General features: G+C 35.0%; 2 protein-coding genes and 2 long non-coding RNA genes across 7 annotated transcripts; 2 read left to right on the top strand and 2 right to left on the bottom strand.

Moving 5' to 3' along the window:
* Positions 1 to 2,699: 2,699 nt before the first annotated feature.
* Positions 2,700 to 8,197, top strand: LOC105966653 (uncharacterized). Of its 4 annotated transcripts, none has more exons than XR_016032078.1 (8): positions 2,700 to 2,817; positions 3,210 to 3,352; positions 3,638 to 3,742; positions 3,873 to 5,110; positions 5,398 to 5,494; positions 7,415 to 7,491; positions 7,871 to 7,961; positions 8,053 to 8,197. It is a non-coding gene; the product is annotated as an uncharacterized LOC105966653 (long non-coding RNA). The 4 variants fall into 4 exon arrangements; XR_016032080.1 differs by having other exon boundaries at positions 3,873 to 5,287; XR_016032081.1 differs by having other exon boundaries at positions 3,873 to 5,287; positions 5,384 to 5,494.
* LOC105962305 (MATE efflux family protein) lies at positions 3,679 to 5,450 on the bottom strand. The gene is made up of 2 exons (XM_012986606.2): positions 5,263 to 5,450; positions 3,679 to 5,179 (listed from the first exon to the last, which is right to left on the bottom strand). Exons 1-2 carry the CDS (start codon positions 5,302 to 5,304, stop codon positions 3,758 to 3,760), a joined length of 1,464 nt encoding a protein of 487 aa, XP_012842060.2. The 5' UTR covers positions 5,305 to 5,450; the 3' UTR covers positions 3,679 to 3,757.
* LOC148768946 (uncharacterized) lies at positions 7,592 to 8,165 on the bottom strand. Its single transcript, XR_016032082.1, has 2 exons — positions 8,033 to 8,165; positions 7,592 to 7,952 (listed from the first exon to the last, which is right to left on the bottom strand). It is a non-coding gene; the product is annotated as an uncharacterized LOC148768946 (long non-coding RNA).
* Positions 8,198 to 11,209: 3,012 nt separating the features above from the next.
* Positions 11,210 to 14,678, top strand: BCE2 (2-oxoacid dehydrogenases acyltransferase family protein). The gene is made up of 8 exons (XM_088820513.1): positions 11,210 to 11,936; positions 12,401 to 12,550; positions 12,629 to 12,754; positions 12,863 to 13,257; positions 13,417 to 13,664; positions 13,854 to 13,942; positions 14,064 to 14,291; positions 14,407 to 14,678. The coding sequence occupies exons 1-8, from the start codon at positions 11,733 to 11,735 to the stop codon at positions 14,518 to 14,520; spliced, it is 1,554 nt and encodes a 517-aa protein (XP_088676639.1). The 5' UTR covers positions 11,210 to 11,732; the 3' UTR covers positions 14,521 to 14,678.
* Positions 14,679 to 15,544: the final 866 nt, after the last annotated feature.

Here is a 15,544-nt window from a genome sequence, read left to right as displayed (position 1 = left end):
TTACTAGGAAGAGTATAATATATTTATATTTATATACATAAAACAAATGAATAAAGTTTGTTTTGAAAGCTAAGCATGTTAGGGCAATTAAGCGGAGTAATTACTATTCATAACTCCCCTGCAAAATTCAACGTTGGATCGTACATATATACTAAAGAACGCCGGCGGTAGCAGCGCCACCTGTATATTTACTCATCACTAAACAAAGTACCTTCCAATTAATGCTCTAATTAATCTCATCCACATATATCAATTGGACTTTTATTCAATTCAATTTTGAAATCCGGATTTTCTCGTACCTGCATCGGAGATATTAATATTAACTGATATATGTTTGTAGCCGTTTTTTCGATAAAACTTTGAGTTGCATTTGCATATTTTGTTTATTTATGTAGACATATAAATAAATAAATAAAATCATATATAAGGCCCTAATTGTACCAAAACATAGTTTTGGGGGGCCCTAACACAATATACAAAAGTTTGGGGGCCTAGACACTTTCCTAATTTTTCTATGCCTAGGGTCGGAACTAGCGTAATCTTTTGGTTGAGCTGACCATTCAACATGGTATCATAGTCTTGCCAAATGAAAGATTCCGAGAAAACATACGATATTAATATTAAATGATATATTTCAATGTGACATTCAACAGTTTGAAATTAATATCCCTTATGATTCTCTCGTCTATTTATGTGAAACCAAAATTGAGATTTTCTTGCAGCATGCAAAGTTGATCGAAACATGATTCTGTTTTTTAAAATGAAATAAAAAATACGTTATATTCCAACGATTGTTAATATATGATTAGGCTTTTCGAGAATTCTAACACCGAACAACGTTTGAAACAAATCTTAGTTCACTAGAGTAGTACAATTCAAGATTCAATTGCCCTTTGAACTTTGATAATGCAAAAAGTACATGAGATATGAATTTAGTGTGTTCAAAGTGCAGAGAAAATTAAAGTTCATTTGATTTGGTCTTCAACCCTACAAAGCAAGCAGTTGAAGGTTCCATCAATAATTTTAAATGAATAATTAATGTAGTTCTATATGTTGGTTGTTGTTAAAATTTTATTACATTCTATGACTAAAAATAAAATAAATAAAATAAATTAATTTTGGGTCAAATATTGGATTCTATTAAGGCATTTACTGTCAACAACAAGTTGCAATGAATGATGTTAGTTGATTGAGCTAATTTGGATAAATTACAATCGCCTCCCTGAGGTACAGTGTAATTACAAAAAAAACTGTTTTGCTTGAAAATTTTCATTCAGCTCCCTGCAGCTTGTAAATTTCTTGCATTCACCTCCTTACAAGAGGGTGTTAATGTAAGAAATTTGCAACTTTCAAGGGGATAGTTGCAATTATTGGGAAATGAGGGGGTTTTCGTAAATAAACGTTACCCAACTAATTTCATCATTTTGGAAGTTTAATACTCCATGTGTCGTTTTGGAAAAAAACAAAATTATATTTAGTGTCATTTTCAAATAATTACATTTCCCCTTGAAATCAAGAACATTTTATAGTTTGTTTTATTAATCCGAATTGGATCTCTAGATTCCAATTCTCGGAAAATATTCCAAAAGATTCAATTTTTTTAAGAAAAGTACACTTATAATATGAATAAAAAAATTAAAATTTTCAATTTCTAGGTTTCGATCTAAAAAACCGAATCTGTGATAAGTGTTCGTTCCAACTACGTAATTTCGATTTTCGATTTTTTGGAACATAATTGACATAAAATTATCATCTCCATAGAAAATAAATTCACCGATCTTTTGTTTGGGGTAAACTTGCAAAAAGGAAACATTAGGGTGCTACATTGTGAAGAGTGTAAAAGATTAGGGGCAAGTAGGAAACTTTCAGCTGTGAATTGGATGTGTGATAAGATGGACCCAAATGTCGGCCCGAATTCATCACAACAGAAAAAACATAGGCTAAACGGGCCTTTTCTGTTCGGAATTATATATCGGGCCCCACCTTCGGACCCCACAAACAAAAGCTATTTTGGACTGTTGTGGAATACGGACCCACGTTTCTCAATTAGAAAATCACTTACATAATTTGAACTCTCGCGTTTCCCACTCATAAGTGGATCTCACCTGCTGACCGAAAAATATAGATTTGGAAACTAGGTTAAGATTCAAATTGCTCAAAAGGTGAAGACAGCTCAGGTACAACCATCGTCATTTCAAAACAGGTGTTTCATCAGAGACAAACGATAGGAGAAAGAGAGATTATAAATTATGGCAAGATAGAGAGAGAGAGACCGAGGTTAAGTACCTCAAACGAGCGAACACGATAAAAAAGTAAGAATCAACGGTCTGAATCGAGAGTTCTCAAGTTTTTTGATCGAGACATACGCTTTTGTGTTGTTGGACTGATTCCTTGTTGGGCCGTCTCAGGAAATGAGTTAATGGGCTGTATTAAATAACCCGTTAAATCCAACATTTTCATTTCAATTTCCAAAATTCCGATTTTTCGATCTTTTGATTTTTTTTCTTCCAATTCGGAGTTATTGATCTAATTCATCCAATTTCTACTACCATCAATTTGATCCATTAAACCCAATATAAAAAGTTCATGTGGGCTTACATTTTCGGGTCGGGTTAAATAGACCGATCCAAACATAACCCCAAAATATTATGCTGTATTCCAGCCCGGCCCGATTTACAAGGCCCACTGATGACAACAAATCCAGCTCGGAAAATTCTCCCATTTTTTCCCCTTTTGCTTCAATTCCCCATGTCGAATTTGCACAACGTTGATCAATGGCGGTGGTGTATCTGTCAAATTTATTGGCCAAAAAATAAGGTAAATTAAAGCTGTTTCTTACTGTTTTATAGAACTCTGTTTCCCCCCTCTCCATTTCATTTGATTTTTTCGATTATTTTTGTGCATTTGATTTCAGTTTTTACGATGCTGTGTTATTGACAATGTACGTAGGGTTTCTCATGTATCTGCTTACAGTTTATGTATACATTGCTCAATTTACGTTTATGGTGATGTTAAATTGTTAATTACAGAGTACTTAAGATGTTAATCAGTACTTAACAGAGAAACTTTAGCTCTGTGTAGTTGGGTAGGTGATATTAACTTGACATTATCTTTTTGGAGGTTAATAAATTGGAAATTAATTGTAAACAGATTGTAAGGAAATATTTGACAAGCAAATATTCTTCATGGATTACACTTTATGAATGCAGATTCTGAGAGAAAAGGTTAAAGTGCTCAAGAACCAGAGTTTGTTTACTCTGCAATTTGACGAGCTGGATAAAAATGGCTGCCGATATCTTAGACCCGAATTCTACAAACAGGTGCTTAAAGTTGCAAGATAAACAGATTTCAGGTAAGGAGAAAAGTTAAATTCCAACTTGCTATGGCATTGATCGTACGTTTTTTTTAAATAACAAAAATGGTTACGGTTTATTTTCTCGTCTACTCTTATGTGGTTTTCGTTGGAAAGCTAAAAGTACGGTTTGGTCAGTAGTCTTAGGGCAGGAAGATTGAATAGTCGGTTATTTTGGTGGATGGAGATGCAATGTCAAATAGAATATTTATGATGTGAAGTACGTCTAATATCTTATGCTGATAAGCTGTCATATGACAATCGAAACATTAATATATTTGACAGGGAGAGTGGAAAGTTATGGTACTTGTAAATACACGGATGGGTTCATCTAGAATAGCATTTTCTGTACAAACAAGCAAAGGGACAATTTATTTTGTTCAATACAAGGTATTCAAAAGACGATTACTCCTTCCCACCTTCCTCACATTTTACTAATAAATCTTCATGTACACACTCACTGCTTTCCCCAACCAAATCTTTTGCCCGCAATGATTCATTCTCCCAATCTGTTTTGTAGATAACTGTTAAAATCGATAACACGCATGCCACTTGAGCTGCTAAAAGCCCGTAACAAAGGCCCAAGAACCCCATTTCCCAGAAAAAAGCCAAAGCTACTGCCACAGGTGTTCCCAACATGTAGAACGAGCAGAAGTTTATTTCTGCACCAATGCTAGGCCTAGCGCTTCCTCGAAGAACCCCACAGCAAGTTGTTTGTGGACAATTGGCAAGCTCACAAAGTCCAATGATGGGTAGCACAGCCACTGCGAGGTCAAGAACTTCATTGTCGTCTGTGAAAATCGCCCCCCATCTTCTTCGTCCTAAGGTAGTCAACAGAAACCCGAATACCGATGTGGAGAAGGCCACTGCTATAGCTACTGCAGTTGACAAACGTGCCTTGTGTGGCCTCCCCGCTCCAAGTTCGTTTCCCACTCTAGTTGAAATCGATGCACTAAGTGCTGAAGGCAATGTGTACATGAGAGATGTTGTCTGTATAACTATAGCTGACGTTGCTAATGCGACGTGGGGTTTATAGAGGTAACCGGCTAGAAGTGTCATGAACTCGTACCACCACCATTCCAAACAAACACCAAGGCAGCTCGGAATTGCTAGTTGAAGCAGCGTTCTCCATTCCTCGTAAAGTGAAGTTCTCGTGTTTGAAGGCAGAACTAAGAGTTTGAACAGATGTATCTTTTCCTCGTGAACATAGTATAAATAGCCTAAAAGAAGGAGCAAGATGTTAAGGTTGGCAATAAATGTGGAAATTGCGATTCCTTGGATTCCGAGATGTTGGTGGAAAGTAAAGAAAACGGTGATGGGAAAATGTAGAACTGTTGCCACAAGGGTGCACCAGAGCATTGGCCATATTGTCCCTTTGCTACGTATGTAGATACGTAGAGGATGAAGTAGGCTGTGGGTCATAAGATCGGGGATTGCAAATCGGCAGTAAAGACTTGCGATGTGCACTACTTCGGGTTCTTGGTGGAGCAATAACAAGATGGGGCCAAGATAAATCCAGAGCATTGCGATTGGTATCGATGCGAAGAGCAGCAAAACGATCGTTCTTTGTAGAGTGAGAGACACCATGGTGAAGTTCTTGGAACCGAAAGCTTGGCTGCACAGTGGTTCCATTCCCATGGCTAGGCCGAAAAGCACAGAGTAGCCTGTGATGTTTGTGAAACCGATGGCTAAGGCACCTCCTGCTAGCTCCAAGCTCCCTAGCCTTCCCATGCACGCTACTGAAATCATGTTTTTTAGGTACGTTAATATACCCATAACCAATATGGGAAATCCAATGTCGAGTACATTCTTGAGTTCCTCCACCACCTGGCAATAAAAAAAAATAATTTGTCAGAGTTAAGACACAAGACGAAATACTCTGAAATTTTTGAAGATTTTCTTGTTCTTACCTCTATCATTGTCAGGTTCTTTTTGGTATGCCCTGCTGCCATCTTTTTTTCTTTTTCCTATTTGCTTTTTTTTTTCTTTTTTTTTTCTCCACTCTTTGTTTTGTTGCGTTTTATGTGACAGGTATGATCTTACAGGTCACACACTTCAACATGCATCTTCGCTCCCTGCACTGAAGTAGAGTGAGAGTGGCAATTTACAGGACAGGAGGGAGATTTATAGTGGCCGGATGTGGTTGGTTCTCAAATTTGAATTTATATTTTTTTTTCTTTAATCTTTTGATTGGACAATTTTTTTAATTTTAAGATGAGAAATTATAGTGATTTTATGCTCTAACCTCTTACAATTTAAGGCTTCTCAAACTTTAATTTGTCATTTTGCCAAATATAAGAGAACATATCTACTTTCTCTACTGTGAGAATCTTGCAGAAAGTAACACTACCTAAATCTATGATTTATTTCCACATGGATGTTTTATATGTTTGTAGCTCTTTTATCTCCACTACCTTGGCCAATTTCTGCTGGCCGAATTAGTTTTAATATTTGCATGAGCTGTTTTATCTTATGCTCAGGGTTATTTTCCGATTAACACGTTTCACCTCAAATCTATGATTTCATTCTTCCTTGACGGTTGTTAGCGGAAAGGTTGCCCAAATTTGATTTTGCACTATTTTTCTTCAACTGTTTTTAATTTGATTGTTTTTAGTTGCCGAAGTGCTCGTTTATTTTACTGTTTACCATTTACCGGTTACCTTAATGGCTGATATATCAAGTCGTTTTATAACCGTGATGGCTGATATCTATCTGATAGAAAAATATCTTTGTCATGCCTTTGTCAAGTTGCCTTAAATAATCTATTTATAGTGATGGAAAGGAGTGGTTCGGGTCTATGTCACATTTTAGCTAGTGTTTCAGCAAAACGGAGACCCTTGATTGTATGCTTACCTGAGAGTATGTGTCCAAGAACCTTGGGGAAACCTTCTTTCTAGTCAACTCTAGCACGTACCTTCTCCAGTAAAATTTCTGCAAGAAGCCTTCTTTCCGTAAATGTTGTTTGTTTCTTCTTTTGCTAGTTAGGTTCAGTTTATGAAAGCACACACACACACACGCGCACACACACACACACAACTAGACGCTATTTGCCTCTCACCCACTTTTGCATCATCTATTACCGTACCTTATGCAGTGAAAAACATTTGGACATGCTACCCTGGAGTTAGTTATTTTTGGAGTTATGTTTGCAAGTTGTCATCGAATACCATTGTCTCTATCAAGATATGCATGTGATAGGCCATCATCTATGTGCATCCATGCATGTTCATAAAGGACTTTATGTGCATATGTATCACATAAATGTTTGTCGTTTCATGTATTCTGAATTTTTTTTGGCATTTTGTTAAAAAAAAAAGACTCCTGATTGTGTTACTACAAAAAGCTATCTGCATGTTTCTGGCGTTTGCCATTTTGTCTTGACAGTTTTCACGATGAAAAATTCAATTTGTGACCATGAATTTCTTTCGTTCCCATTTCTAATGTCAAAAATCATCATATCCCCGAAAAATCATTATCTTGATTTTTAGTACCAGGTTACATACGTCCGTGTTTGTGAGTCATTAGTTGATGAGAAGTCTGATGGAAATAATATTGTCATGCTCGTATGGAACCATGCATGTGCAATATCTGTTGCACCAAACGAGTCTCTAATCAAGCCGTCTTTGTAATTATTATCCCGTAGGCAAATTGTGTTTAAAGCATTAACTTTTCTTCTCACCATTCAAAGATGGGATATTACACCTTCCACACTCATATCCCAACCCAAAGGCGGTACGGTTTGTAAGAAAAGAAAGTGCTATCCTTAAATTGTCACATCTCTTTTGCTATTTGCTGAAATGATTTATTTTGGTCCCAAAAGTCTCAGGCAACGTATCAAATAACCAAAATAACCGACATGCTTCATATTCGCCATAGTATTTTTTTTCCCACATCAGTTGATTGAGAAAAGGCCTCCTAACCTTACGGAACTTCTCTTACACAAACCGTTATGAAATTCTCTTCTTCAAACACGTAACTTTCTTGATCTATTGCAGTTAATGTGCCTTCAATTTGTGAAAAATAATTATAAGTTTGCACTAACGAATAACTAATTTTCTGCAGGTTTAAGATTAGACGAGGACAAAAATACCTAGTTAGATACTAAAATGCTATGAAGAGATCTCGAGGATCTTAGTGTAGTAAGACTCTTAACATTACTTGTCTCTCTATTGCTAACAAGATATACAGCACTTGTCTCTCTATTTTAGACAGTCAATAATACTCTCATGAAATCTAGACTTTGACTTCGTTTATTTATTTATTTTAGCTAGCACCTCTAGCATAGAGAAAATGGTTTAGTGGAGAGAATCTTCGACAGCTAGATTGTCCACATTATTTGGTCTCGTTTCTTCATGAAAATGTCAACTAAAAGAAACATTAAAGAAAAAAATTCCCAACAATGGAGGCAGATCCATTGAGTCGAATACGAACAAGATCAAGAATTGACTATTGTTTAGTCCTCGTTTACATAATTCTTTATTTCTTCACCTTATCCTAGTTGGTGGTGCTTCTTTACAGGGTGCACGTAGTGGAAGATGGTCACGGGGGTATGTAGTGCGAAATCAACTCTTGGACGATCTTCAGTAAATATCGACAGAAGCTGTAAAATGTAAATGTAGCTAAATTAATTCATTTATATATAAATATATTTTATGATGTATAACGTGTTTTCCGATTTACATATTTTGGTAAAACGATAGGAGATTGGAGACAAGTTTTAAAGTGAAAAGGTGTAGATGGGATGCCACCATGCTCTACTTGCATGCACATGCACCAGCGCTTAAGCAGCCCACCACATGTTGTAATCTCTCTCTCTCTCTCTCTCTCTCTCTCTCTCTCTCTCTCTCTCTCTATATATATATATATATATATATATATATATATATATATATATATAGATAATATTACAGAATGCCTGAAGTTTGGTTCTTTCATTATCTATCATGTGATTACAGTAAAAATAAATCCAATATCTTGAAAAACGATGGTTTTCACAAGATAAGTTTTTATATATTTTGTATATCAAGAAACGATATACGTATCTACTTCCCCACTTGTTTGAGATCTTCGTCTAATCTCGGACAATGTGGTTGATCCTAATCATGCGTTATGCAATTAATTTCTCGGTTGGAAATAAGGCACATGTTAAAAGGGTCATCGCCGTTAACACTTGATTGGTAGATGGTCTCTCACATGTGATTTTAACCTCCTTTTTTTTTATAATTTTTTTTTCGTATGATGATGGTGATGATGATGACGATGATGTAGCGATGGATCTTGCACCATTGATAAGGACCATTTAAGATTAAATAAGCTTACTAGTTATGAATAAAACATGGTCACAAAGTTTATGTGAGGGCTCAAACACAAAAATAGGTAGATGGTGAAAATTATCATGTGGTTGGGTGGGGGGTGGGGGTAGGGGGGGTAGGGGTGGGGGTGGAGCTTTTTTCAATTTTTTTGTGATAACATGGAGATGCATGGTGATATGACATTATCCTAATTTTTGATTACCCCCTTAGTGGCTCCTAACTAGAAAAGAAGCATTAGTGACAAGACAAAATTCAATTTGTAACAAGTTGAGTTGATTTTGGGGGAAAAACATTAGGTCTTGTATTTTGGATTTGAGTTCAGTTTAGTTTCATTTCCACCTCACGGGGTATTTTCGTACAATTAGGTCTCGTTTGGTTGGGGAAATTGCTCACGATTAACTAAAATAATTGGATTTTGTTTGATGTTTGGTATTTTCAATAACTTGTCAGGTCGACTCACAAATATTATGTTGTCATGCCTTATTTCGCCTTCTAGACATGTTTTTTATTGGACCTTCCAGGGTTCAATAATACAATTGGATTTTATTTTAACTAGACTAATCTTATCCTGATAACCAAACAAGACCTTAGAAGATTAAGGTCTCGCTTGGTTGACAAGATAAGATTAGCCAAGATAAGATTAAATAATCCAGTGAAACCCAATTAAATTATTTGATCTTGGAAGATCTAATAAAAGACATGCCTAGAAAGCAAGATAATCACGATAACTTAATATTTGTGGGTCGATCCGGCAAGTTATTGGGATATCAAACAAAGTCCAACTAATTAGTTAATAATGACTAATCTCTCCAACGAAACGGGGCCTAAATAAAGTGAGGTGACAATCATGTGAGGTAGTTACCGGTCAACTCCATGGATGGATGGCCATGATCAAAATTCCATCAACCATGTGGTTTCATTCATAGATGGAGTTTATGAGTAAAATTGGACCACTTTCTTTTTTCCCTTAATTATTCAATTCTTGTTAACTCATCAAAACTCTTAAGATATTTTAGCCAATATTCTTTCTTTTTTAATTAAAAAAAAAATATTTTTTCTCTAATGATACGATGGTTGGTCATTATTCGATGATTATGTTTTTTCGGAAGTTAGCATTACGTAATTAAAGGAGAAAAAAATGTTTCGTTATTTGAATGCATGAATAATTAGGTTATATTATTATCAAAAAATTGAAGAATTTGCTCTAAGAGAAATTTCGGTATCAATATATGTTTCGGTTTTGGTTTTGGTTTTGGTTTTATATAGATAGGTTATAGACGCATAGACTATGGGTTGGGAAAAATCTAGTCAAATCATGTAACCATTAGTTTAAACTTTTTCATTAGATGTTTCTTTATTTGTTTATCTTCAAATCATCTTTTTTAGTTATAAAAAAATAGCCATTTAGAGTTTATGAATTAAGGAAAAGTGAGCAATTATTAAATAAATAGTTTCTTCAAATGGTTAATTATGTTTTAAAATGCCAATATCAACATCACATCTTTTGTTTTGGTACAAGTAGATATTTTTCGATATTTATTTGTGATGGAAAGCTACGTTTGAGGGTAGGCAATAAATTGTACATTTATATATAAAAAATAAAAAAAAATTAAATAGTTTTTGGAAGGGAAATTAAACCTAACCTCATGTGCAAGAATAAAAACTTAAACATTGAGAATATTAAACTAAATAAAAACTATTCAATCTTGATATTTTTGATTAGGTCGAATTTAAGCCCATTAAAAAAACTACTCAAATTTATAATGGGCCTATAATTCTTAAAATATGTTCACACAAATATGTATTATGGGCTCATCATATGAAATTATAGATTTCATAAAAAACCCATTTTGAAACTTAGAGCCCATTGGGCTTTTATTATATCTAGAGCAACCTATATGGGTTTGGGCCAAATCCGACCCGGACTGGCCATGTCTAATATGTTCTCAGAATCCGACCCGGTTCGACTGCAACCCGTCGAAGAGGCAGTTCGATCTAAAATCGGAATGAAAATCGGGGTCAAATGACCAAAACCTGGTTCGATCGGGTAAAACCCGAAAATCGGTGAACCGGCTAAGGAACTCGATTTTCGGCCAAAACAGCTCCAACGACCGTAGAGTTAGATATTTGTGGCTGAATTTGAACGAACCTTCAAGAAGTCAATTGTGGCTGTGAGTGGTCGGATTTGGTCATGGGTGGTCAAATAGGGGAAGCGGATTTCGTATCCGGAGAAGAAAGAATGTGAGAACTCCGGATTTGGAGAGGGATGCTTGATTTGTAAGAAAATAGAAATAAAAAGCGGGGAAAAAATGAAGTCAAAGCAAGCAAAAAAATGGGGTGAGGTGGATAAAAGTGAAAAACGTATATGGAATACTTAAAAATATAATTAAAATTCAAAACCCCGATTTTGAACCGGTTCGAACCATCGAACCGTAACCCAATTGGTCGTCCGACAACAATGTTTATAGCTCTAAAAGAGTTGGATTGTTAGGGTGGCTCCATTAACACCAACTTTAATACAACAAGATTACAAATTGATTGAGCTGTAAAAGAGTTGTACCTATCAAACAATTTTAATGGTCTAGTTGTATTATTACTATTAGAAGGTTTGGCACCAAAATTAAGTTTAATAAATATAATTAAAATTTTAGAATTCATTTTATTGTTTAATCATTTTTAGTAGACTTTACCCTCGTGATAAATACTAATTTAAATTCTATCCATCCATCCACCAAATCCCTATAGATAAGCTCAGCTGACATTGGATTGTGGAACACTAAGTTCAAATTGCTACATTTTTAATCAAGAAATGAAACCACGTTTCTTGATATATAAAGAATCGCTTTTCAATTTTGCTATATATAATATAATATGTAAATATGCAACGGAAATATATTAATTATTAATTACTAAATAATTCGTGGGAATTTGAGTTATTTATTTTAGTAGCTGATAAATTAGGTGCAAATGGAAGAACTAGACAAAATTAAAATAGAAATTTTCGAAATTCTATAAATAACCAGAGTAAATTCATTTTCACAATTAAACAAAAATAATTGTCTTCAATAATGATCTGCCGTAAAATTTGTCAGAAAAATTCACGGAGCTTCAGCCAGTGGCGGCGGTTTCTTGTTTACTCCGCCGCAGCTCCGCAGCCGTCGATCACCGGCGAAGCCGCTCGGAGGGCCAATTTTGAAGTGGGTTCTCTATTTCGAGCTCAAGTCAGTATTTTTACAAACCCCAGAACGTCGATTTGGAACGGAGGAAATTCTGTAAGTCTCTGTTGTAAATTCAGTGTTCATATGGATTTAACGTGTTAATTTTATTTTTCCGCTCTGGAATTGTCGATTTGCTACACGTGGCGTGCGCCTACGTGTGTGTGTCTGAATTGTTCGACTGCAATAGAAAGAATGAGAGTGTAACTAAAGCTTCTAGTGAATCATTTTTCCCTCTCTGTAAAGATACAGTCTTGTGCGTGTGTGTGTGTGTGTTGTGTGTTTCAATTGGAGATGGGAAATTTCATATGGGTATGATCTAATCGAAATGTCATGTGAAGATTCTTGATTCCTTTATTCGTTTCGATAAGATTTTGAATTTCCTTCATACGGATGGATTGATATACTCTATGCCGGTTTTGATTGAATAAGTGGATTTTCTTGTTATTTTCGTGGGGTTGATATTTTGGTGGTTATTTATACTCTTTTTTTTTTTTTTTTTTTTTTTATATCATCCTCAGTCGAGCATTCCGTTTGGGATAAAATGGTGTCGATTCACAACTCAAACAATGCCCGATCATCGTCCAATTGGTGGTGTAGTTGACGTGCCTTTGGCACAAACTGGTGAAGGAATCGCAGAATGCGAACTTCTTAAATGGTTTGTGCAGGAGGTGAGTGGTGAAATGGAATATTCTTTTTTTTTTCTCGATTGATTTTTGTGTAATGTAAGTTCTTGAATCTTCTAATAGGGGGACCAAGTCGAAGAATTCCAACCACTTTGTGAGGTTCAAAGCGACAAAGCCACAATTGAGATTACTAGTCGCTACAAAGGAAAAGTTTATTCGCTTCTCCATATTCCAGGCAATATTGTAAAGGTAACGACATAGTTTGCAAAAACGAATAATTTTTTTACTCAAAACGAAAAGAAAAAAACCCCGGGCTGCCTATCAAGTTGTAATGGTTTTAGGAACGTTTTATAATAGGTGGGAGAAACTCTTTTAAAGATGGTTGTCGACGAAACTGCTTTCTCCAGTCAATCTGTCGAAGCTCCAGAAATTATTAAGGCACATGATTTATGTATAAAAGAATTGGACATTGTTGACTCGAAAGTAAAGAATGATGGACCGGTTCTATCCACTCCAGCTGTTCGTAATTTTGCGAAACAATTAGGCGTAAATATTGAAGAAGTGTGTGGGACCGGAAAAGATGGAAGAATATTGAAAGACGATGTGGTCAGTTATGCTGAAGGCGTTTCGAAGGAAAGTTCGTCATCCGTAAATGCTTCTTGTGTTGAAAAATACCTTGGAGCAGAAGAAAAATCCCAAGATATTTCGTTGATTTACGGGCAGGAATTCGAAGATAGGATCATTCCTCTGAGGTATATATATTATGAGTTTATTGCATTTAGTACCCTTGTGTTATATCAAATTGCACACAACCCCCTTAATAGTGAGTTTTTTAGGGGTACTTTCTTTAAAAAAAGAAAAGAAAAGTATGAAGTGAAGGTTAAAATGGTAAATGGCTTTACTTTTTGCAGGGGTTTTCAACGTGCTATGGTTAAATCGATGACATTAGCTGCAAAAATCCCGCATTTCCATTACGTCGACGAGATAAATTGCAATGCACTTGTTGAGCTTAAAGCATCGTTCCAAAGTGAGAATTCCGATCCGAGTGTAAAGTACACTTTTCTCCCTGTGTTGATAAAGTCACTTTCTATGGCGTTGACCAAATTCCCGTTGCTAAATAGTAGCTTCAACGAGCAATTGCAAGAGGTGACACTCAAGGGTAAATTTTTTGACTTATTTTAAAGAAATTAATTATCGACTTCCAATGCCTTCCATCGTAGAAAAACCGAGAAATCCCTTTTTTTAATATTCAAATAAAAACGCGGGCTTATTAGATTTTAGAATATTTTATACTTAATAAACAAATCATTTTATTAAACAAGTTCTTCGTTTTTTCGTGTTGCCAAAGGATCTCACAATATCGGGATTGCAATGGCAACTCCACATGGTTTGGTAGTACCCAACATAAAGAAGGTTCAGTGTCTCTCAATCTCGGAGGTCAGTTCTAATATTTCGTGTTTAAAAATTTCATTTTCTTTTCAAGAATTTATTAATTATTATTATTTATTTTTTAAAATATTCATTTTCCATCAAATAATTTGTTAATGAATATAATCAGATTACGAAAGAGCTCTCGCGACTTCAACAATTAGCTCTAGCTAACAAGCTTAGCTCAGATGATATATCCGGTGGAACTATTACTTTAAGCAATATCGGTGCAATTGGCGGGAAATTTGGCTCCCCTCTTATCAATGTTCCGGAAGCTTCCATAATTGCTATCGGAAGAATCCAGAAACTTCCGCAGTTCGATGAAGATGGAAACATCTATCCTGCATCGCTTATGACTGTAAGGCCCCGAAATCGAAATCTTCGCATATATATCATTCCATTACTAATGAAATTATTTTTTATATATCTTTGGTTAATTAATGTGGTTTTTCTGTTATTTATTTAATTTTCAGATAAATATAGGTTCGGATCATAGAGTTCTTGATGGGGCTACGGTAGCAAAATTCTGCAACGAGTGGAAGCTATTTATCGAAAAACCCGAGCTTTTGATGCTGCATATGAGATGATGATTCGTAGGTGACGGAATATTCCACTGATGGACGGAATATTCCGAGAAATTAATTCACAAGGGCTGGTGTAGCTGTAATAAAATGGCTTCTGTGCTACAATTTCTTGAATTCTTCTTAATGATGGAAACTCCTTTTTAATTACATTTCTAATTTCAATTGCAATTCCAATGGAGGAATGCCTCAATTATTTTATTTTAATATTCCAATTTTCTCAAAAGATAATTCTCCAAGGAATCATCCATCAATTGGGCGTGCTAAATCCCACACTAAAATTTACTAAATTCCACACATAAATTAAAAAAAAAAAATCTATCTCTACTCATATTCTTTCTAACTTCTCTCTAAGATGATTTTATCCAAGTCACTCAAAATACATTATTTTTTTTACGTGAATAATCATAAAAAATTAGTTCAGTTTTAATTAATATTTATTCGATTTCATTAAGCCTATTTAATTATTCAAATTCATATCAATTCGATTTTTTTTCCTCAAATTCCAACTTTATTTTAGTTTGAACATGTGAAGATTTTTGTCAAATTCGAACTTGGAATGCTAGGGATGTTTTTAGTGTGTGATTTTGTGAAAAAAAAAATAGGGAAAAAGAAGAAGGGTGGAGAAGGAGAAGAGAAGATTTTAGAGAGTGAATTTTTTTTAGTTATGTGTATGATTTGGTAAAATTAGTGCAGGATTTAGCATTTCAGATTATCAAAATAGATCGACATTTAAAATAAAAAAGGGTAAATTACAGCCAACCCCCTAAGGTAAGGTTAAATTACGAAAATCCTCTTCATGTTTGGGTAATTACAACCACACCCCTCAACTATGAATCTTCTTACTAAAATTACGAAAATCCCCCCGAGGTAAGGTTAAATTACGAAAATCCCCCTGAGGTAAGGTTAAATTACGAGAATCCCCTCATGTTTGGGTGATTACAGCCACACCCCTCAACTATGAATCTTCTTACATGTTTACCTTTATAGTGTCAAATTCAACAAAATCTTCTAAATTCAATGGAATTTT

Source organism: Erythranthe guttata, chromosome 7 (genome assembly GCF_056151865.1).
Source record: "Erythranthe guttata isolate IM_541 chromosome 7, IM_541, whole genome shotgun sequence".
In the NCBI taxonomy this organism is placed as follows: domain Eukaryota; kingdom Viridiplantae; phylum Streptophyta; class Magnoliopsida; order Lamiales; family Phrymaceae; genus Erythranthe; species Erythranthe guttata.
The sequence above is the reverse complement of the archived record's forward strand: the minus strand, read 5'-3'. Positions and strand labels throughout refer to the sequence as shown.